This window comes from Apiospora phragmitis (genome assembly GCF_038363925.1).
Source record: "Apiospora phragmitis strain CBS 135458 chromosome Unknown utg000002l:1.0-5516284.0:1.0-5523493.0, whole genome shotgun sequence".
Classification (NCBI taxonomy): Eukaryota; Fungi; Ascomycota; class Sordariomycetes; order Amphisphaeriales; family Apiosporaceae; genus Apiospora; species Apiospora phragmitis.
The window spans coordinates 3,717,051-3,738,703 of NW_027117400.1; the positions used below are offsets into that span (position 1 = coordinate 3,717,051).

General features: G+C 53.3%; 6 protein-coding genes across 6 annotated transcripts; 2 read left to right on the plus strand and 4 right to left on the minus strand.

The window, feature by feature from the left end:
* Positions 1–1,528: 1,528 nt before the first annotated feature.
* Positions 1,529–4,943, plus strand: PG994_001938 (uncharacterized protein; the record flags this gene model as incomplete). The annotated part of the gene is made up of 8 exons (XM_066853347.1): positions 1,529–1,578; positions 1,664–1,718; positions 1,795–1,878; positions 1,944–2,303; positions 2,357–3,116; positions 3,882–4,406; positions 4,560–4,652; positions 4,729–4,943. The coding sequence occupies 8 exons, from the start codon at positions 1,529–1,531 to the stop codon at positions 4,941–4,943; spliced, it is 2,142 nt and encodes a 713-aa protein (XP_066721488.1).
* Positions 4,944–5,610: 667 nt separating this feature from the next.
* PG994_001939 (uncharacterized protein) lies at positions 5,611–6,871 on the minus strand (the record flags this gene model as incomplete). The annotated part of the gene is made up of 3 exons (XM_066853348.1): positions 5,611–5,815; positions 5,915–6,697; positions 6,783–6,871. 3 exons carry the CDS (start codon positions 6,869–6,871, stop codon positions 5,611–5,613), a joined length of 1,077 nt encoding a protein of 358 aa, XP_066721489.1.
* Positions 6,872–8,584: 1,713 nt separating this feature from the next.
* On the minus strand, positions 8,585–10,902 carry PG994_001940 (uncharacterized protein; the record flags this gene model as incomplete). The annotated part of the gene is made up of 3 exons (XM_066853349.1): positions 8,585–9,146; positions 9,205–10,470; positions 10,532–10,902. 3 exons carry the CDS (start codon positions 10,900–10,902, stop codon positions 8,585–8,587), a joined length of 2,199 nt encoding a protein of 732 aa, XP_066721490.1.
* A 1,806-nt stretch (positions 10,903–12,708) lies between these two features.
* Positions 12,709–13,504, plus strand: PG994_001941 (uncharacterized protein; the record flags this gene model as incomplete). Its single annotated transcript, XM_066853350.1, is given in 2 exon segments — positions 12,709–12,745; positions 12,756–13,504. The coding sequence occupies 2 exon segments, from the start codon at positions 12,709–12,711 to the stop codon at positions 13,502–13,504; spliced, it is 786 nt and encodes a 261-aa protein (XP_066721491.1).
* Positions 13,505–14,388: 884 nt separating this feature from the next.
* On the minus strand, positions 14,389–16,800 carry PG994_001942 (glycosyltransferase family 39 protein; the record flags this gene model as incomplete). Its single annotated transcript, XM_066853351.1, has 4 exons — positions 14,389–15,032; positions 15,083–16,344; positions 16,407–16,591; positions 16,660–16,800. The coding sequence occupies 4 exons, from the start codon at positions 16,798–16,800 to the stop codon at positions 14,389–14,391; spliced, it is 2,232 nt and encodes a 743-aa protein (XP_066721492.1).
* A 1,538-nt stretch (positions 16,801–18,338) lies between these two features.
* On the minus strand, positions 18,339–21,653 carry PG994_001943 (uncharacterized protein; the record flags this gene model as incomplete). The annotated part of the gene is made up of 8 exons (XM_066853352.1): positions 18,339–18,700; positions 18,754–18,940; positions 19,002–19,527; positions 19,578–20,060; positions 20,124–20,201; positions 20,262–20,807; positions 20,859–21,052; positions 21,651–21,653. The coding sequence occupies 8 exons, from the start codon at positions 21,651–21,653 to the stop codon at positions 18,339–18,341; spliced, it is 2,379 nt and encodes a 792-aa protein (XP_066721493.1).

The window sequence follows — 21,653 nt, forward strand, 5'->3', positions numbered from 1 at the left end:
CAGGAAGAGCCCGGGGCTGCTCGAGAGCAACTGGGAACCGCGTCGCTCTCCTAGGTTCCTTCATGTTTGAGGAAGGGGGTGACATCAGAAACATGTGCATTTGCGGGCGGTGATTGGGTAAAGGGGGGCAGAAATGGCCAGTCGTCCATGGTATTGGTGCTCCCCGACTCTTGCCTGGTCGAGGATACCAGGGACGACAAACTTGCGGGCCGTGAAAAAACAAAACAAAATCATTAGTTACTACTAAATCATATTTAGAGGCGTTGGTTACGAGGCGACTTGGATACAAACGTGATAATGCACGTACAGCACTGACTTAGGTCTAGATGACTAGTCGGCTGGGATGTTCTTTTTTTTTTTTTTTGGTAATGAAACTCAATATGAAGATGGAGGGAGTTAAAGGATCGGGAAGTGATACTCAACACATAGTCAATTCCGACTCGAGATCGGTTGTTTATTATTATTACACGTAAACCCAAATAACTGTTTCATACGTGACATGCTTTGACAGCAATCCGAACTGGCCTGCATGGTGGGATACAGTAGCACTACTAGTAGTGATGCCCTCTATGAGCTATTTCTGGACTTGTCACGGCTCCGCTGAGGATATCCTCAGCCGTGAAATGGTACGAGTCTGGAATGGTTCAATATGACGTGCTCGTCTTGAGCAAATTCAGCTTCCATGAATGATACATTCACTACAATAAGCGACCTTGGAAACAACAAGACTCCACCCCGACCGTGGAAGGATCAATGGCTTGCTTGCCAAATTCAGAATCCTGAAAAGTTTGCCATGCGAGTCTAGGTGGGATTTGGGTTCGGGAAGGAACACTCTCTGCGCATTTCCTTCCACGCGAGCCCCCACTACCCCGCGAATATACCATGTACCTACATACATAATTCCTACGGCATTCGAGGTCCTCCCATTCAATATTGCTAATACTACGAGGTCAACCGGTCCGACCGCCGACAAACAAACAAAACAAACCCGCACACGGCTGCAGCTGCTCCTCTTAAGGCAGTCACGAAAATGGGGCTCGCCTGTGACTATGCCTTGCCATGTAGATGTTAATGATACGAGGTGCCCCAATTCCCAGGCCGACTCGGAGCTATTTGTAAGTCGCGAAGTGAGGTACGGGCCTTCGATGGAGGATACTGTGCCGTGTCGACGTGAGGACATCAAGCCATGTCGAGCACGCAATCCCGACTATCGCCCAACCCAACCCCACTTCCCATCCTGCATCCCGAGCGACACAAGCGGCCGTTTTGGATGTAGGACTGCATATTGTCTCATCGAGAGAGGGTAAGAGTACCTGGGTAGGGGTCCTGACCGGAGGAGTGGGAAGTCATTACTCACCTAGCTGCACATATGTCGAGGGACTACTTCAAGTAGGCCCAAGTATAAATAGTCATCCTCGTGTCATAGATGTCCTAAAGTCTTGACACACGCCTTTATATACACACCCAAAGAGATCATTACTATCGCCCCCGTTGACCACCACTTCCTTGAACTGTGAACAGGCGAGCCATGGCCGAAGAGCTGAGCAAGAACTTCGAGACGCTTCAGCTCCATGCGGGGTACGTGTGACGTTGTTGTTGAAGCCCGTCCGGCCTACCCTCCTTCCTCTCCCGTCGGTGAGAAGTCATTAATGAAGGAGAATAGCCACGTGCCGGACTCGGCTACCCGATCTAGAGCCGTCCCCATATACGCCACAACGGTCCGTATACCAATACACCAGCTCCTTTCAGGGAGAGCGAGGCACCGGCACATTGGCTGACATATGTGCATATCAGAGTTTCACCTTCAATGACTCGGCCCAGGGCGCGAGGCTATTTGGCCTCAAGGAGTTCGGCAACATCTACAGCCGTATGATGAATGTGCGCACTTGACTAACCTCTCGGCTCGTCGTCATGGCCGTACCGTCTCGCTAATATGTATACAGCCCACAGTCGATGTCTTCGAGAAGAGAATGGCCGCGTTGGAGGGCGGTGTGGCCGCCGTCGCCACAGCCTCGGGACAAGCGGCCCAGTTCATGACCAGCACAGCGCTGGCACATTGCGGCGATAACATCATCTCGACCGCCAATCTGTACGGCGGCACGTACAACCAGCTCAAAGTGATGCTACCCAGGTTCGGCATCACGACCAAGTTCGTCCAGGGCGATAAGGCGAGAGACTTTGCCGCGCTCATCGATGACAAGACCAAGGCAGTCTACATTGAGAGCATCGGTAACCCCAGATACAATGTGCCCGACTTCGAGGCCATTGCTAAAGTCGCCCACGAGAAGGGCGTGCCTCTTATTGTACGTCCAATGGGTCGGCGAGACGGCGCAACTAGCAGCTAATCCACTTTCAGGTCGATAATACATTCGGTGCTGGAGGCTACTTCGTGCGGCCCATCGAGCACGGCGCCGATATCGTCGTCCACTCCGCCACCAAGTGGATTGGGGGTCACGGCACCACCATCGGCGGTGTGATCGTGGACAGCGGCAAGTTCGACTGGGGGAAGAACGCGGCGCGGTTCCCCCAGATGATCGAGCCCTCGGAGGGCTACCACGGACTCAAGTTCTGGGAGACGTTCGGCGCCATCACCTTCGCGATCCGCGTCCGCGTCGAGATCCTGCGCGACATGGGCGCCTGCCTCAACCCCTTCGCGGCCCAGCAGTTGTTGTTGGGCATCGAGACGCTCAGCCTGCGCGCCGAGCGCCACGCCCAGAACGCCCTCCGGCTCGCGACGCATCTCCAAGCCAGCCCCTACGTCAGCTGGGTCTCGTACCCGGGCCTGGCGGGCCACCCCAGCCACGCGCTGGCCAAGCGGTACCTGACGCGCGGGTTCGGCGGCGTGCTGAGCTTCGGCGTCAAGGGGGGCGGCGCGGCGGGCAGCCAGATCGTGGACGGCTTCCGGCTCATCTCGAACCTCGCCAACGTGGGCGACTCCAAGACGCTGGCCATCCACCCCTGGACGACGACGCACGAGCAGCTGTCGGACGAGGAGAAGATCAACTCGGGCGTGACCGAGGACCTGATCCGCATCTCGGTCGGCACCGAGCACATCGACGACATCGTCGCCGACTTTGAGCAGTCTTTCAGGTCGGCCTCGGCGGCTACGAAGAGCGGTGCTGGCTCTTCTGCGGAGGGAGGCGAGCCGAGGCCAAGAAGGACGAGGTTGCGCCTACTGTTGTCTAGAGAGAGGAGAGGGACTGGATGAGATTGTCCAGCTATATGTATTATGTAGTCACGTTCGCAATGAAATACCCATCACATGCCCATGACGATCTCAGAATTTGATGAACAGCCCATGCAATATAGAAAAGATTACCGCGGAAGCGTCAGATATGGCAGCTGCGACTTCTGTCTCAGTTGGTATGATAATGGAAAACGGCTACGGTATCCAAGGAAGGCAAGCAGGCGTGCGAATTACCCAATCCTAACTCACGGAGATGGTTGCAATAAGTACTACAGAGCTTGATGATATTAAGATGGACTCTATCCAAAGAGGAATGTCCCGATGTCCAGGGGAGGCGCAAGAGGGGTTATAAGAGGCAGTGGATATATTCGGGGACAGCCAGTGACAGTACATTTCAAACTACCCCAAGAACCCAAGCTGGGAACGAATGTTGCCATTATATGTTAGAAATGTCTATGTATCTAAAGAAACGCCAATCTGTAGAATAGAAGTACACTTTTGTTGTCGTATAAGTTGAGAGTTGCAGGAGTTCGAAGTAACCCACGGGTGTAAAGACTGACAGATTGACCAATCAGCGGGCTCGACTCCGCAACGACATCAAACACCACGAAAGCCGCTTTGAGCTATCTCATGCAACCTTTCCAAGGGACCTAACAAAACCACCACATCCAACAACCACGACCTCTCGACACAGCAACTATGCGAGTGCATTTCTCCGCCGCCGCGGCTCTCCTGAGCCTGCTGCTGCAACCCCTAACCGCCAGCGCCCTGGCCACGACCGCCGTAACCCTGACCATCCCAGCGCAGCCAAACCTGCCGAACCCGCACGCCCTGCCGCCCTCAACGCACGCCACGCTCGCGACCCTGTACACGACCTACTCGGCGCCCCTGAGCGCGGCCAACACCTTCGTTTTCCGCAACGTCACGCCGGGCTCCTACCTCGCCGACGTGCACTGCGCGACCCACGCCTTCGCCCCGCTGCGCGTCGACGTTGTTGTCGCGGCCGGCTCCTCTGCCGCAGCGCCCGAAGAGAAGTTGGGCGGCCTGCTGCTGAGCGTGCAGGCGTGGGAGACATTCCGCGGCAACGACTGGGACAACAAGGGCGAGGAGGCCAAGGAGGTCGCGCTGGGCGGGGCGGGGTCGTTGGCGGCGACGGCGACGGCGGCGCTGCCGGTGCGGTGCTTGGCTCCTAAGCAGTACTTCATCGAACGGAGTTCTTGTGAGTCTTGACTTACCCCTTGCTCCTTTATCTGGAATGCTGGAGAAAGGAGCCTGTGTACAACGGGACACGGCATATTCTGGATGATGACAACGAAGGGGCACGAGGAAATATCCGATCAAGGGCTTTGCTAACCAACGAACTAAACTACAGTCTCGGTCACGAGCATCCTCAAGAACCCCATGATCCTGCTGGCCATGGTAAGCATGGGCATCTTCTTCCTCATGCCCAAGATGGTCGAGAACAGTAAGTGCCACCCACATTAACCCGCCCCCAGTTTGCCCCGAATAATTGACTAAAAACTTCCTCCCTTTTTTACCAGTGGACCCGGAGATGCGCGCCGAGTTCGAGGAGCAGCAGAAGAACAACCCCATGGCCAACCTCATGGGCGGCGGCGGACAGCAGGCCGCCAACCCCATGGGCAACTTCGACATGGCCGCGTTCCTGGCCGGCTCGTCGAACAAGAAAGACGAGGGTGGCCCTGCCGCTATCGCTGCTTCAGACGCTGGCAACGGCGCCGGCAAGCGAAGGAAATAAAGGGGGTGCTGGGAAAGCGGCCCGTCACTGCTGTGTACACGTGACCCCTATTTATTAGTGCTGGCCCTGATGGACGACGATGGTAAATGGTCCAAATATTGAGTCCCTTTCGCTGTGGGATGCTAGACTTAGCCAGTGAGAACTGATGTTCTCATGATCATGCGAAACCTGACAGCAGTGGGCTAGCAGCCCAAATTCATCTTCAAATCATTCACCAGAAAAGCCAGCCCATCGCTGTTCATGAGTCGTTGGATACCATCTAGTCAGGATCTCAAGGCAGTGTAGCAGCAACAAATACACATAAATGCATGATACAGACGTGTTGTATTACTGGACTAACGAGTTTCACACATTGGAGATATTCGAGGCGTTCCCTCTGAATCGTGGCGTGAAATTTAGGTATATACGTAAAACCATGCTTGCTCATCTGCTCATTATAGGGATGCTGTCCAGTTGTCAGCCACCTTGAGTTTCTGTATGCATTCATACTGTCTGTCTCCCAACGTTTTGGAGACCCATTTGAGCATTGCCGCCGTAACGCCTATCATATCGTGATTCGTCTAAGAGGAATCATTTTCATCACTCAAGCAAAGCGCCGATTATGACACAGCCTAATTGCTGTGCTTTTAAGCCAGATTCATCCATAACCTTGAGGTAATGTTTGGGCTTAGAAATCATCACCACCGCCAAAGTCATCGCCACCACCGCCATAGTCATCGCCATCGTTGCCATCATTATAGCCTTGGGCGTAAGAATCTTGCTCGTGGTCATTAAAGGCATCAGCAACCAAAGCGCCACCAATCACGCCGGCACCGAGACCGAGCGCGGCACCTCCGGCCATTCCCATACCGCCGCCGCCGGATTTCTGGGGCCTACTGTGAATACCATGGTTAGCATTGTCTTCTCCAAAGTACTGGTAGCCGAGATTGGCGTGGCTCGAGGGTTTGGTTGCCCTTATTGTTATTACTTACCCCTGCTGATATCCGCCGCCGTACTGTGGTTGGCCGCCGTAGTAACCTCCCTGAGGTGGCCCGTAGCCAGGTTGGGGTCCATAACCAGGTTGACCATAGCCACCATACTGGCCAGGGGGAGGACCTCCGTAATAGGGCTGTATGGGAAAGTTCATATTAGTGATTTGCTCAGAATCTGTGGCATCACCGCCGACACGCATCATAGTGGGGGAGGTTTGGTGACGAGCTGCTGGCACAGGAACCTGTTTGATGGAAATGTGTACATACCTGCTGGGGAGGAGGGCTTTGGTAGTAGCCCTGTTGAGGGCCAGGGCTACCATAACCACCCTGCTGTGGGTAGCCTCCCTGGGCCGGGTACTGGTTCTGCTTGTTCTTGCTTCCGCCGAAGATCTTGCCGAGCAAACCGCGCGACTTATCGCCGCGGTCTGCATCGCCAGGTCGTGGGGTAGCTGATCCGGGTACTGCGACTGGTTGGCGGGGCCAGGCGAGCCGCTCATGTAGGAGCCGGCGGCGCCTCTAGAGCCCGCGCCGGCGCGTGCATTTTCCTCTTCCTGCAGCTGGCGGGCCAGTCGCTCGTCCTCGCTCTCGCCGTGCGACGGGCCAGCGCCGCCGGGCTTCGTAGCGTTGTTCACGAAGGGGTTGGTCTTGCTGTCGCTGGGGCCAGGCGTCGATCCGGGGGTGTAGCCGGGCGGGGGGCCCATGGGGGCTTCGGAGTTGGGATCGACGGCGGGCGCTGTCGGCTTGTCCCATTGCGACTTCTTGGTATAGGTGTTGACGTAGAACCTGGACGGGTATTGTGTTAACGAACCTCGTCTTCTTTCTCGGCCTGGCTATCAGTAGGGCCTGACCTAGCAGGAGCTTTACTTACCATTCTTTGTACTGCTCGTTCCAGCGCGCAACCCAACCCTCAGGGACCCTGGGAGGCGGGGGGCCTGAAGGTGCGTCGAAGTCTGCCATGCGGATTGTATTTCTAGGGTTATCTGGCAAAGGAAAAGGTAAAACAAAGTAAAGTAAAAGTAGGCAAGTATGGAGCTGAAGAGAATATGTGTCGTGTCGGTTCAATCGAAGCTGTCGAAGGGTCTTGCTGTATACGAGTGTCTAAGTAAGTGGGGGGCCCCTGGTACGATGTGGATGTGGAGGGGGGGGGGGGATGTGTGCTTTGTATGTGTTTCGGGAAGGAGGTTGTTTGTCCGGTGGACCAGTGAGAGACGGACTTGTTCCTAAGGGAGTTCGCGAGGAGGAAAGAAGTGGTTTTATGTATTGAATTTTTGGAATTTGGATTTGGATTCACACAGGTGCATTCGTAGAAACATCAAGAACATACATAGCCCGAATAGATGCATACTGTACACCCGAAAGCAGTTCCCACCTGGCCGGCCTGGGGGGCGATGTTCGATGATGCAGATGGGGTGGGACACACTCACGTGGGTGTCTCCCACGTACGCGGACGCAATGGCGAGTTGAAAGATCTAGATGCTCTGCACTGCCACCAGTTATTGGATGTCGGCCATCTTGGCTTCGCTCTTGGCGAGAGGTAGCCCGCTCAAAAGCCCGCCTGCTCGCGCAATTCCTCAACACTAAAACACGGCGCTAGCCATAACACGCGCAGGGTCCCGGAATCTTCTTTGTAAGGTGTCAGGCTGTATGTACGTGGTAGTGTATGAAGTAACAGGTGGCATTGGAATTTTCCACAACGGAGGCCACCATGAAGACCAGGCAGCCAGGCAGGCAGTACAGCTATGTCACAATCGTGGCTGTGCCGCGCTCGCTGACTTGCTACCTACCTGCATTACGCACCTCGCGGCAAATTGGAATGTTCTGCTATATCCGCATTGGAGGGAATCCCCAATGCTCCCGAGGGCCGCACCAGTGGGACAACGAATGAAGGTGACGACTACGATGGTACAGTTGGTATAAGCCACCGTCGGCTGCCAATCACGGGGGATTGCCGCTGACTCCAATCAGTCACGGCTGGTCAAGCATGCCCACCCGCATCTGACTGCTTCTCAACTTGAAACATATGGCAACAACAAAATTGGTCGGTATCTGGACTACATCTTGTGTGCACGTCGTACTGAAGTTTCCAAAAATAAACCGCACTAACAAAATGCACGTTCTTGCATTGCATAAATAGTCGGGTAGGGTGGCAGATGGGTAATGAACTTGCAGCTGAGGTTGCTGAAACACCAATGATGGCGTCCCATCAAATGGGTATACCTACTCTCATTGCATACAAATTACATATGTAGCTGCCACTCCTACCCAGTCGATTCCCGAGGACCAGGTACACAGCCACCCTTTGTCCCTGACCGACTTCTCCGGAGGCAAAGAAGAGAAAAAGAAGAAAATATTGAGGATGATCACAACGCCGAGTACGCGAACTGCGAGCCGGTGCAACGGAGCAATCCCAAGGCGACAACAAAGGGGCATATGGAAATACATCGTAACGTCTCTTAGGTTGGTGAGCCGATGTCCGAGTTGGCAACAATACCGTACAGACCCTACCTACCCAAGTAGACAAACAAAGACAACCTTCAGTGACCAGACTCCCTACGTGAATCGATTCACACCTTGCGAATACCCCCAACACCACCAGAAATAACCCAAGGCCCATTGCGCCAGGGTTTCCAGAAAAAAAAACACCATAAATGCTGCAATTTAACATCTTGTCTAAACCATGTCGCGGCTCTCGTTTCGGCCACCGAAGAGGTTCGCCGCTTCCATGCAGTAGCCCATCCGTCCGCTTCCCATCCTACGCTCACTTCCATAGCAGATGAGAGCTGCGTCAAGTATGCCAATCATTATGCCTTCCAGAGCGCCCAAGATGCTGTAACCGATCGCTCCAGCAACCAGGCCGACAATATAGGCGTAGGCGCTTCCCTTGATACCAGCTCCTTGGGGCAGCTGAATCTCCAACTGCCGCGCAGTCATGACCCAGCCTGCGAACCCAAGCCCAGCAGCCACAACTGTGCGCGTGGCGTGGAGAAGGAACTTGGCAAGTCGATACGGCATAAGACCGGTGCTGTACCTATTCGCATGCCGGAGGTGACCTAGACCCAGTGTATTCGTTGGATTGTCCGAATCCAAAAACTGCATCCTGCTGAGCTGCGCTGCCGACAACATCAGAGGTAGTGTATGGATCGCGGCATGTGTGATAACCAAGGGATTCGTCAAGAGAAACACGGATGCCGGGGTGTACCGGTTAAGGAGAAATCCCACAGTCTTGGAGACTCTGTGGGGCAAGGCTATAAGGGGCAACCGAATGGCCAAAGCGAGAAGTGTAGCGGCACAGATCGTCCCGAATGTGGAATTGGTCGCGTGCTGCAGTGCTTTCTCCCACCACAGCGTTTGACGGCGACGGGGGCTGTTTGTTGCGGTGGAAGTACCAGTTCGAAACCGTACCGGCCACAGTGGCCCTGACCACATTGCTGGATATGGAGATTGTCCATAAGTACATCAGAGCAAAGAATACACCCAGCCACCAGCTCGCGGCACCGATGACATATGACGACAGTGACCTAGAGAAGTAGCCACCGAGAAAGACGCGCGTAAACATCGATAGCCAAATCCACGTCCAGCCAACAGTGAAAGCTAGCGCACAGAACCCGAGCATGACAAGTGCTGGGTTTGCGCTGAGGACACGGCTGGTAAACGCAAGCATCTCGGTAGCCCTGGATATCGTATCTCGTGTTTTCAGGATCAGGAAAACATAAACAAAGGCTGCAATACCGGGCACAATAGAGCTGTACCTCATAACTCGGTCTTGAAGTCGCGTTCCGTTATCAGGCCCCTGGAAGCTCAGGACCATAGTGTATATCGAGAATGAGATAAGAACTATGGGGCTGCCAATGATGATGATGCCCACGAGCTGTCGTACATATGATCGCAGTGCCGCCATCCATACTAAAGAGACTATGACTGCCACGACGGTGTCGACTGCCAGGAGATAGTATGACCTGTTTAAAGCGGTGTAGATGGTGTCGCCTATGGGATTCTTCCGGCTCGGTGTCGACGTATGGAGCCAGACCAGCACAAATGTGGCGAACAGAGAGGCAATGGCTATTAGGTAGAGCCACGCCCAGAACTGATCGTTCTTAAACAATTCGTTTTGATATTCGACATGTGTCGGTCCTGGGATGGGTTCCTCTGGCGGCTCCTCCTCCTCTAGAATGGTTTGCCGCATCAGCCTAGGATCATGCTCGAGGTTGGATTCCCTTTTGCTCGGGGTAGCCCCTTTCCAGCCTCCGGATTTGGATTTGAACTGCTGAAACGCGGGGGGATCCGTGTCGACTGGTGTTTCCTGCAGTAAATCCTCCGGCACCTCGTTGTCCAGCATCTCGGATTCGAGGCCGATGTCCACCATCTTGCCGCCGTCGCTGCTATCCGAGTTGGCGCGCTCGCTCTTGCGCTTCCCGGAGGTCTCGGTCTCATCCTGACGTTTCTGTTTGCCTGTGCGGTCTTTGAAGTCCTTGAAACTGGACTCGCCGTTCCAGCTGCTCTTGATGCCCATCGGGCGACCCCGGTCTTCGTACCCTCTCGTATCCCGCTCACCGCTCCTGTCCAGAGACCCTCGGCTTTGTTCATTCTCGGAGGCGGAGCTCTGTGATCCGGCTCGACACAAAGACACGCCTTGACCGTTGTAGCGCCCGCAGATCGGCAGCTTCGCGCAAGTCATCTTCGTCCTCGTCTTGGAACTCGTTGAGAGCGCTGTGGAACAGCGGCGCAGCGTCCTGGCCGCCTTGATAGCGCGAACCGAAGCCGAACCTCGAGCCGGAGGGCTGGTATGGGTTGCCCAGGCGAGAATGGTAGGCGGATCGCGTGGGGTGGCGGGAGAAGCGGGAGGATGGGTCGGAGGTCTGTCGGCCGGATGGTTCGCCAGTCGCATCTGTCTGGCCGAAGTTGGACAGACGCGACTGCGACTGGGCTAGGAATTTGGAGGCATCTTCACTCAGCCAGTCAGCATCTAGATCTGGCACGGAGTGCATCATGTTGGGAAGATCGCAAACGATATCCAGGGCGATCTGAGAGATGGGGGCAACTTACATTCCGAGAACATATCGGCAGCGCCAGAAGAGACGGCCTCTTATAGATAAGAGATATGGGTGAGTCGGAAACAGTCAAAGGATACAGTTCCCTCTATCAACAGTTTATGTGTGGATGTTTCCTGATTGAAAGGGATAAGGCACTTGTCGCAGCTGGGTCACATAGAACAAGGCAAACAAATGATGGTGGATGAGCGGGAGGTGGTAAGAGAGTGAGTGAGTGTTTGGGGACGCGGTTATCGGGGTTGGGGAACGATGACGATATGCAGATTAGGCAATAATCCAAATCCAGGTGGTACAAACGACGGATGTGGGAAGAATGAAGCAGCTATGATGATTGATTCTGGACAAACGGCTACTTTATTACTCCTCCTCCACAACGAAGAGGAAGTGCTGCATAAGCATAGATGGTAGGGTAGGTAAGTAGGTTTTTGGAAATCTACTTGTAAGAACAAATGAGTTTGTTGTTGCATGTCACGCCGACATTATTATTAGGTGCTTTAGCAGATGGCTTGCTTCACTTCCCACTCTAACAGGATCGGGATCCATTTGATTGGGGGATCCTCCACTATCACAGGCACCCGTGGACTTGCCCAGCAGCCGCCTGCCCATGGAACTGCACGCGGATGTTTTTCCTTAATGCCGGCTTCGGTAAGGTCTGCCTTAAGGTCTTACATACAAGGCCCCAGGCGAATGCAGCGGGTACTGCGGGGCACACACGCTCTTCTCCTCCGAGACTCAGAGACTCATTCGTAGATGGGTTAGACCCTGCAGCAATTCAGTGTCCACTGCGAACCAGCGCACATGCAAAACCAACCTTGGTGCTTGGGGCCTTGAGGCTTAACATGAGCATCATCTTCTCTTGGTCTTTTGGTCCATTGAAGGAATCCATATCAATGACTGCGATCAGCTTCTATTTACTTGTGACAACCACGGAAACACAGGCGGTGAGTTGTGAGTTATGTATGTTGGTAATCACGTACAGTAGCACTGCAAGAATGATTTGAGTCACGAGCCTTCTGTGTCGTCGGGAGTGGCAGATGATGGTTGAGGCTTGTGCATCTCTGAGGTCATCCTTCCCCCTTGTCTTAACCTGCCTAATCGCTGGTCTTATCAGCACCTATCACCTATCGGCCAGGTAGGCGGGCGCATCTGCAACGACTCTTGCTTCACCGTCACTAACGTGAGCTATCTATCTGTTGACACAGGTTTGTTGCTACTGCTACTGAAACTACCTACACCATTATTCACCGGATAGGTCTAGCCTCCTTGGTACTTGTTCAATGCTACCTTAGGGACTGCTCGGGCTGGTGGACAGTACCCAGTGATCAGCGGAAGCTTCTTTGACAACACCCACCGCATTGCCCTGTTGAATAGACTTTTGTGCATATCATACATACAACGTACTGTACGTGCATCCAGTCGCAACCACAGCAACGGTTTTGTCGTGTCTCATTGGTATACGTCGTACCAAACACCTCACACATCGCTCCTCCAAACATCACGTGCCTGATAGCATCCGGATCTTTCGATATACTATATCAAAAACCTGGCATTGAACCAGCACCCTTTGACGACGACGAGGGCGACGACGGTGGTTCGACTTGAAATTTGATACCACATCACGGGATAACCTCGTTCTCCCCTCTCCCAGCTCCAAACTGCCGAATACGAACCATACCCCTCAAACCTTCCGACCCCCCCCCCCCTCCCGACATCCCTCCTCCCTCTTCACAGCCAGCAGCGCCGAACATGTCCTCTCCACCATGGGGACTACATCGCCAAGCTGGTATGCATAGGCGATTCGGGATGCGGTAAATCGTCCCTGACCATCCGACTCTGTGAGGGCCGCTTCAGCCCCCAGCACGACGTGACCATCGGCGTCGAGTTCGGCTCGCGCATAGTCCCCGTCGGCCCGCCCCATTCCAAAGCCCTGCAGCAGGCCGCCCTGTCGTCGAAAAACAAAGCCAACAGCAGCGGCGGAGGGAGCTCCGACGCGAACGGGGGCGGCGGCGGCGGTCTCCCCGATCCGCCCAAGAGCTCCGACCAGCAGAAACACATGAAGCTGTCCCTCTGGGACACGGCGGGCCAGGAGACCTACAAGTCGGTGACGCGGTCCTACTTCCGGGGCGCCTCGGGCGCCCTGCTCGTCTTCGACATCAGCCGCAAGTCCACGTTCGCGCACGTTACCGACTGGCTGTCCGACCTGCGCCAGATCGCCGAGCCCGACATCGTGGTCATCCTGGTCGGCAACAAGGCCGACCTGGCGGGCGAGGAGGACAACAAGCGCGAGGTCACGGTCGCCGAGGCGCAGGACTGGGCCCGCCAGAACGGCGTCCTGCAGTACGTCGAAACGAGCGCCAAGAGCGGCGAGGGCGTCGAGCTCGCCTTCATGCAGGTCGCCGAGCGCATCTTCGACAACATCAACGCCGGCAAGTACGACCTCAACGACCGCCGGAGCGGTGTCAAGGGCCCCGGCCCGGGCCAGACCGGACGCCAAGTCAGGCTGAACGACTCGAGTAAGGGGAATGGGGGAGGATGCTGTTAGAGCATGCGAGCGTACTGATGATGAATGGTATTAATGATCTGGATCCAGGGGAGATGGTGATGAGAGTCACAACAATAACAGCAACAGTAACAGCAACAAAAAAGCATCAGCAACAGGTAGTGCAAAATCTGTACATAAGACAAGAAACGCAGTTTTATCTGTCAACGCGAGGAGTAGGGAATGGCAAATGCGAAGGAAGGATGATACCCTTATTGAGGTCCTGCCATAGAAGTAGCAAGCAAGCATTCAAGCATGGAGAAGGGGCACACGATTTATTCGGACCGTAGCAGTTCGACTTTGGTTTACAATTATCAGCATTGCTGCCCATGAGAACAAACAAGCCGACGTGGGCATCACAAATTTATAATCGAGCATCATGATACCCGATCGTGTCATTCGTATAATGCTCTTTCGTTCTTGAAGAAAAAATAGGTTTGAGGAGGATTCCTGACAGACTTGCGCCATGCCGACATGTTACGTTCTCATCTGGCGTACGATATACACACATACAGACTAGATATATGAAGCCTGCATATCAACGGACAGTTGGTTCAACATAGAAAGAAAGAAAAGTCCACATTATTATCTAGATAGTGGCGTGATGACTCCTTTTCTTGGTGGAATTGGGGTCTCCTGGCAAGCCCGCACCCAACACCTTTTACATATTCCCTGCCGGAACTCCACCACCCCCTAGCTGTTCCCTGTGATCACTCCAGAGATATGCTACCTGATATCGTTACAATCCGAAGGCGGGAGATCACAGATGATGTTCCATCACCCATGGCCAGCACCCCTCTCAGTGTTTGTGGAGGAGAGACCTAAATGTCCCCACAATAAAATGGTGGTGATCATATTGTCTATAAAGGCCAGCGCGATGACGCCTCTCAGTCGGTCATGCGCCAAGTGTCAAACCACTTCATGTAGCTGTACTGCTTGTTCGGGCCCGTCATACCCCAGCAGATCGGCATGAAGAAGATGTACAGACCAATGATGATGGTGTACAGAGTACCGTAAACGGCATATTGGATAGCCTTCTTTTGGGTGCGAACCATGAAGTCGACCAGGAAGCCAAGGGTGAGGATAGCGAAGTAGAGCGCAGGGTAATAGTGGTGGACGTAAGTAACACGCGCCATGACGACGAAAGGCAGGTAGTGAAGGAACCAGCCAAGAATCGGGTAAAGACCCGAGTAGTGGATCTGGTCGATTTCTTCTTGCGACAAGTCCCTGAAGCCTCGCTGCCATCGGAGGATATACCAAACTGTTACAAGTCCGACAACGCCAAGAGACAAGGTCGAGGCCCAATAGATGAAGGGATTGCCAAGGAGGAAATATTTCACGATCTTGTCGTCCCAACCGCACATGCGGAGACCAACATTGAGGATAGGCCATTGCCACCACTGCGAGGCAAGGTCGTCCTGCTTGTCGGGGTCTGGAACAAGGGCGTTGTTCGAAGTCATCATAGCAACGTTGAGGTGGATAAAGTCGTGGAAGAAGGGCGACTTATACTTTCCAGGATCTCCAGGGGGGACTGTATTCACGTTAGCCTTGGCAAAGCAGATTTGAAGGTTCGTTACTTACGCTTTTCATTGGTGTGAGCCTCGATGTTCCAGTGAGTGAAGGTATCCCGAGGGTTGTTGGTCTTGTCGCAAGTAACCTCGATCTGCTTGAAACCCCATTGGGGGAGATTGACGTTGCCGGCACGGAGATAACAGCCCATTGACGGGTGCTTCAGGCGGAAACCAGTTGTCAGGGTACGAACTCGGCTCCTATCACGAGATGCGACATCGCTGACGACCTCAATTTGCCAGTGATCCTTCTCATCGCCTACCGTAAGGTTACCGTAGGAGGAAACTTCCTTGTGTGACTTGGTGACGGGGGCAGCGATGTCGTGAGAGTGGAGGTTGCGGCCAGTCTGGGTGTGAATCAGGCGGACGACACTGCCGTCTCCAATGAATCTAGGCTCCTCCTCCGGGTTGAAGTCGGCATCGTGTCGGTTCGGGTAGAACCACCACTCATTGTTGGCATCCTTGTGATGGTAGCAGGTAACTTGCTGCTGGTTGGAACCCTCAGGGTAGGTTTGGACGTGACTGTGCAACAGACCTCCACCATATCCCATGTTCTTGAGAGTAACTTTAGACCCGATAGCGACCTCGAGCGGTGAGTTTCGACCAATCTCGCTGCCTTCGAGGTTTGCTTGGAACAGAGAACTCATCTGGGCGTCTCCGGGGCCGCTTCGCGTGAGAATGGCAAAGTGAAGAGCGAATGAAAACAGGTACACAAGGAAAGGGACAACGATTAGTCCGACGACGCGAGCACCCACATGGGCAGTCAGTGTTGTAATGGGCATCTTGGTATTGCCAAATTTGTTCCACAGATCCTCGATAGTGTAGAGTCCGACGAGGGCAGTGACAAAAAGCCCAACGAGCTTGATGCTGCAGACAAAACCCAAGCTGAGACCAGTCATGAACAGCCAGAAAAACCATTCTGGGTCGAAGCTGTACTGTTGTTGTCTGTGGAACTTGGACCAGCAGAAGACAGTTGCGACGGTGCCGAACAGAAGCATGGAGTCGAGGAGAATGAAGCGGCTGATGGTGGTGTACGAGTTCTCGCAGAGGACCATGAGGGTAACGAGCCAGACGGCCGGGCGCTTCAGATTCAACTCGCGAGCAGTGAAGTAGGCCAGCGGGATGCACAGAATGCCCCAGAAGGCGTTGAAGGCGCGCATGAAGGTGTAGTTGAGCTCCTCGGGGTAGGTTTCACCGGACTTGAATTCGAAGGAGCCATTGTATCCAGCCAGAACACCAGACAACCCGACGAGGATCTTGCCCAGAGGAGGGTGCCTATACTAACATTAATATTTGTGTTTCTTCCACCATTACTCGGCACATTCATCGGTACGTACACGTCGAAGAAGAGCTCGCGCTTGATATAGTGCGAACCGAACTTGCCGAAGTGAGCCTCATCCCAGGTGACGATCGGGCTAAGGCCAATCTTGTATAGTCGAGTAAAGAAGGCAAGAGCCGTGAAGATGATTGGCGCAATGATGAACTCCCACTCATCGAGGAACTCGAGGACAGGGGATTGCTGCTGTGGAGGCGGTACTCGTTAGCTGGCCGGATCTCCAGCAGTAAAGGGCGGGCTCAAAGCTTTCATACCTTCTTCCCATGTATCTTCTTCTCGTCGACTTCGACCTGTTGAACTGGAACAGTTACCGGGGTACCGGGGACGTTACGCTGGCGTAGACCTTGGCCGTTCGGATCGGTGCCGGAGGCAACCGTGGCCTTTTGATCGGCCATGGCTGTAGGATATCGTTGACTATTCCACCGAGGACAACCAAGCTCGCATTCAAGAACACGGCAAATGGGCCGGAGAGGAGGTTGCTAGAGAAGAAAGAAAAAAGTAGGACCTCAAGCGAATGTGAGAATCGGAATAAATAGAAGAAGAGGGTAAAAAGATCTAATGGGACGAAGGTGTACCACGTCAAGTCAGACCCCCTTCCAGTAAAGTAGGAGGACGAATTGAGGATGAATTAATTGGCTCTGGGTCACCAAGACACAAGAGAATCACAATGTGGCCCCTTGGACGATGTCTGGCAGAAAATAATGGCAATCCAATAATACGAATTCACCATAGGGGGAGGAGGAGAGAGCAGTGCTACATGCAGCCAACCCTGGACCTGGCTGTACATGGACCTGGACCTGGAAAGTGGGCGGGAAAAACGCGATACTATTTCGAGAACAAACTGGCCTGATCTCTCAATTGAATTAGGGGGAACATTAGCAAGCTAAAGAGCTTCCCCCCCTGTCCGGCCCTGCAAAAGCTCGGTCCCCTCTGCTGGGCTAGCGCTGATGTGCCTCCCAGCTGGGGCAAGGTGCACTCTGTTCACAGTGATAAGTCCTTCCCGCTTAACCGCTACGTTGGGACGATTGGATCGATTTTAACAGTTAAGTATTGCATGATATGCAGAAAGGCGACCTGATATAGACTTGCATTATAGTGCTCTTGTTTGCATATAAGATGATGTCCCAGCGAGAAGCATCGGAAATATGTATAGACATTCCAGGTGATAGGCAATTGATGTACTTAACAGATTACGGGTTGCATGTCACTGATGGGAACCCAAGTACCCCGCCAGGAAGCTGCTCCGGTAATGGATTCCAGTTAAATATAAGAGGTACTTCACGAATTCCAAGTAGACGGTATATAGCTCAAACTCTCAACGTCGAATAATCTCGAGGTTGAAGCTGATAAACGTTTTGACGAGTAGGTATGCAGTTCGATCAATTAAAATGTCAACGGCAGTAATGATACATTGGGTACACCATCATCCGACAACGGCATGTTTGCTCTTATCACTTACGGCTGTGTGTCCTCTCGGAGCAACTTGAGGACGAGGCCTTAGAACTACATACTTTAGGTATGTGTCACTATCTCCTCGGGGACAGAAGTAGTTTCCCATAGACTAATACTTTTGTACATTGTAAAAGTCGCACTTGCCTTAACTGGCATTTTCATGGCCCTGCAAAGGAACACTTGTCCCCATCTAGCGCTAACAGTCTTTGTCCAACCACCGGACTGATCTGATGAGATGATATACAAGGAAATTCCCACGCATTAAAAACTCGCAAATGCACCCTAACCCATCTCTACTCCTCTTTGTGCATGTCTCATACTGTTCTCTGTCCTTCATCAGTCAGGCCGATGTCATGCAACTCGAAGCAAAAGAATGGTTAATCCTTTCCCACATAGATCCTGCCCACCGTCTATATGATTTGTAACGAGACTCGGTCTTCTTATCATGGCAATCATCGTTGTGTAACGCAATCGAACCGTCTCAGTCCTCGTTGTCTTCCAACGGGGCATATCTGGCTCTACCAGCCGGGCTGCCGCTGCCGCCTCGATCACGGCCGACCATACGGCCTAGCCATTCGCCGACTCTACCACGCGAGCCACTCTCTGATCGCAGATGAGGCTTACCATCGATCACATTGAGTACCGGCGGGTCAATGCTCATCGGGGGGATATCATCAGTAGGGCCCGGCCGTCCCCTGAACGAACCATCCGGAGACGATACCCGGAAGATGGATCCAGTTTCTGACCTCACACTAGGAGAAGCCATCGCAGTTGTGTTGTCCCCAAATAGAGAGCCCATTTCCTCTAGACGAACGCCACATGTCTCGGGATAAATGAAGTAGACTATTCTTCGTTAGACTCCATATAGAGTAATTGGGATTCCTGATCAAGCTCACCTGTTACGAAACTGACAACGCAGAAAAATGCATGAACCAGGTAAAGGCGCCACCCGATCCAGTCCTGGAGAATGGGAGTCTGTTCCCCAACAATGAAGTTGAAGGTCCAGTTCGCTGCTGTCGATAAACTAGCGCCCTTGGATCTGATGCTCAACGGCAGGATCTCGGGAGGATAGAGCCACGGAATCTGCGGATCATTAGCTCGTGGTTCAGTGAAACAAGTTAGGGGCGAACAAGATACGACGTACCGGTCCCCAAGAGTACCCGAAGGCAGCATTATAGAGCATGACAAAGACAACCACCAAAGTGGGCGTGAGCTCTATGTCTAGGTATATGAAATACGATACCATGGATAACGAAATTGCCATAGCAATAGCACCGGTAAGAAGGATGAAGCGCCGACCCCAGCGATCAACAATGTACCATGGCGGGATCGTGGAGAGTAGGTAAGTAATACCGTTGATGCCAGTCATCTTAACAGCATCATGCCCTACCCAGCCAGCCGATTCGAAGACGTAGGGGGCATAGTACGAGATGACGTTGATGCCATTCAGTTGGGCCAACGCTTGCGCCGACATGGCAATGAAGACGCGTGTCTTATATTTTCGGAACATTTCCGAGTAGGTTCTCTCGCCCTCCATGCGCTGTAGAAGCACGTCCATCTTGATTTCTCTGAATTCGTCACGCGCCTTTGGGTTATGAATATCGCCAGCTCCATACAGATTCGCGATAACAACAATGCCCTCTTCATCGTGGTCGTGGTCCAGAAGCCATCTAGCCATTTATCAGCTGCGTGCTCGTGTGTGGGAGGGGACGAAACTTACCGTGGCGACTCCACGATGACCAAGCTACCCAATCCAAGCAAAGCACCCATAACGCATTGCATCCCAAGAGGGGCACGCCATGAGTAGTTGTTCTCGATGAAACCGCAGAAGTAGTCTACCCAGACGGATGTGGCATATCCGATGATGTTACCAGAAAACTCGATGCAAGCCAACTTGCCCCGGTTGTGAGGTGGGGAGATTTCGGACTGGTAAACGGGCACAATAGTCGACAGAGTACCGACACCAAGACCGGCAATGATTCTGCCGAGCATCATCATTGGCATGTTGGTCGCGAATGTCTGCAAGGCGCCTCCAACAAAGAATATCATCGAGCCGTATCCAATTGTCTTTCTCCGCCCAATGGCGTCTCCGATTTTGCCGACAGCAAGGGATGATATCAGGGCGCCAATCTCGAGGATGGCGACCATGGTTCCAATCTCGGCATGAGACGGGTGGTTGAAGTAGTCTCGAAAGAAAGGACCGCTGTAGTTTCATATTAGTATACTGCCCTATAGAGCTGACGAGGACGAGGAACCAAAGTCGTACGTAATGATACCGGACATAACACCTTGATCATATCCAAATAAGAATACACCTAATGAGACGAAGATACTGGTGAAGTAACTAGATTGTAGGTTAGCAAGTCTGCTGTTTATGGTGAGATCGTCCCTGGAAGGTTCTTACATGAGGGGCTTGCCCGTGAGGCCGTGGACCCCCGTGCTAGGCATGATGAGGGATAGTATTCGCGCAGCTCTAGAGGGACGGCGAGGAGGGACGCTGGGGATCTCGATCGAGTCCTTATTAACGACGCCAGGTTGTTCTTTAGAGTATGCGTCACTGTGGGCAGAGACAGAGCGTCGAAACTGCACACGCTTGGTGTTGGGGTGCTTTTTGGTGTTGACTAGGCCGGTAAGCAAGTCGTCGTTCTTCAGCGAGGTGTCCTGCAGGCGTAACCTCAGAGGGTCCTCCTCATCGGCCAACTGCTCGGCGATGTCACCAGTGTCGGTCCAGTCGTCGAAGTCGGAGTCGGAGTTGGAGGAAGACCTGGTAGGGGAGGAAGGGCGTTCACCGCGGCCTGCCAACAATGACGTCGATTGGGCGCCGTGTTCTCGTTCGTGGTCGGGTCGGCTGGAGAGGGTTCGGAGGGGAATATTGGACGGAAGACGGGCTTGGTTTTGAGAAGGAATTTTGAAGGATATGGGGCTGTTGAGCAGCAGCCTCCCTTCCGCTCTAAAACAAAGATAGATAGGGAATAGAGTTGGGGGTGGTTAGGATCGGAACGGTGGGCTTGCGGCAATCCGGGTCATCTGGTCTGGCGTGGTTTGGGGTGTAAGTTGGGCAGGTCGGTAAAGGTGATGACGGTTTCCAGGTGGATCACAGGACGTGCAGACTGAGTGCAGTGCAAGCGCAGTGGTACCTTCCGCAAGGTAAGGTAGGCTAGCCCAACCCGAGCTTGCTTGCTTGGGCGACTTCGGCTGCAACTGTCCAGAGAATCAATTGATTGACGGATGAGAAAGGAAAGGTATTATTTCACTGAGCGATGCAAGTGGATGGCGCTAATGCTTTACAGAATGGACATGAGTAGTGTGTCCCTTTTGCTTTGGTTTTTCTCTCTTCTAATGAGCGACGAGTACTGTTACAGGAAGTGAGGAAAGAGAAGGAAGATTGTTGCGAAGGTCGATAGGAACTGAGGCACGGCAGGCAGGGCGGAAGAGATCGAACGTAGGTACCTCCTATTGGTCCCTCCTCCTGGCTGGCCTGGACCCCCTTTTTCTAGCATGGGCACTCACTAGACCCGCTGCAGCCCGCCTCTACAGTACATGACAGCATCGCTTGCTTGCCTGCGATCGTGGGGGGCCTCATACGCACGTGTAAATGAAAGGAATTTCCCACTGGTTAAGGCATCTCAGCACTACGAGTAACGAATAGCTATAGCTCCATTCTGGTGTTATACTTATGACCATGCATTTGCTATACTCGCTTCGACGTGTCTAGGGCATGAAGTGAGACAACCTTCACATAGCTTCGTCCGAGGGAGTCAGGGGCCCTTTACGTCTTGCACAGTGTCCTTACCAT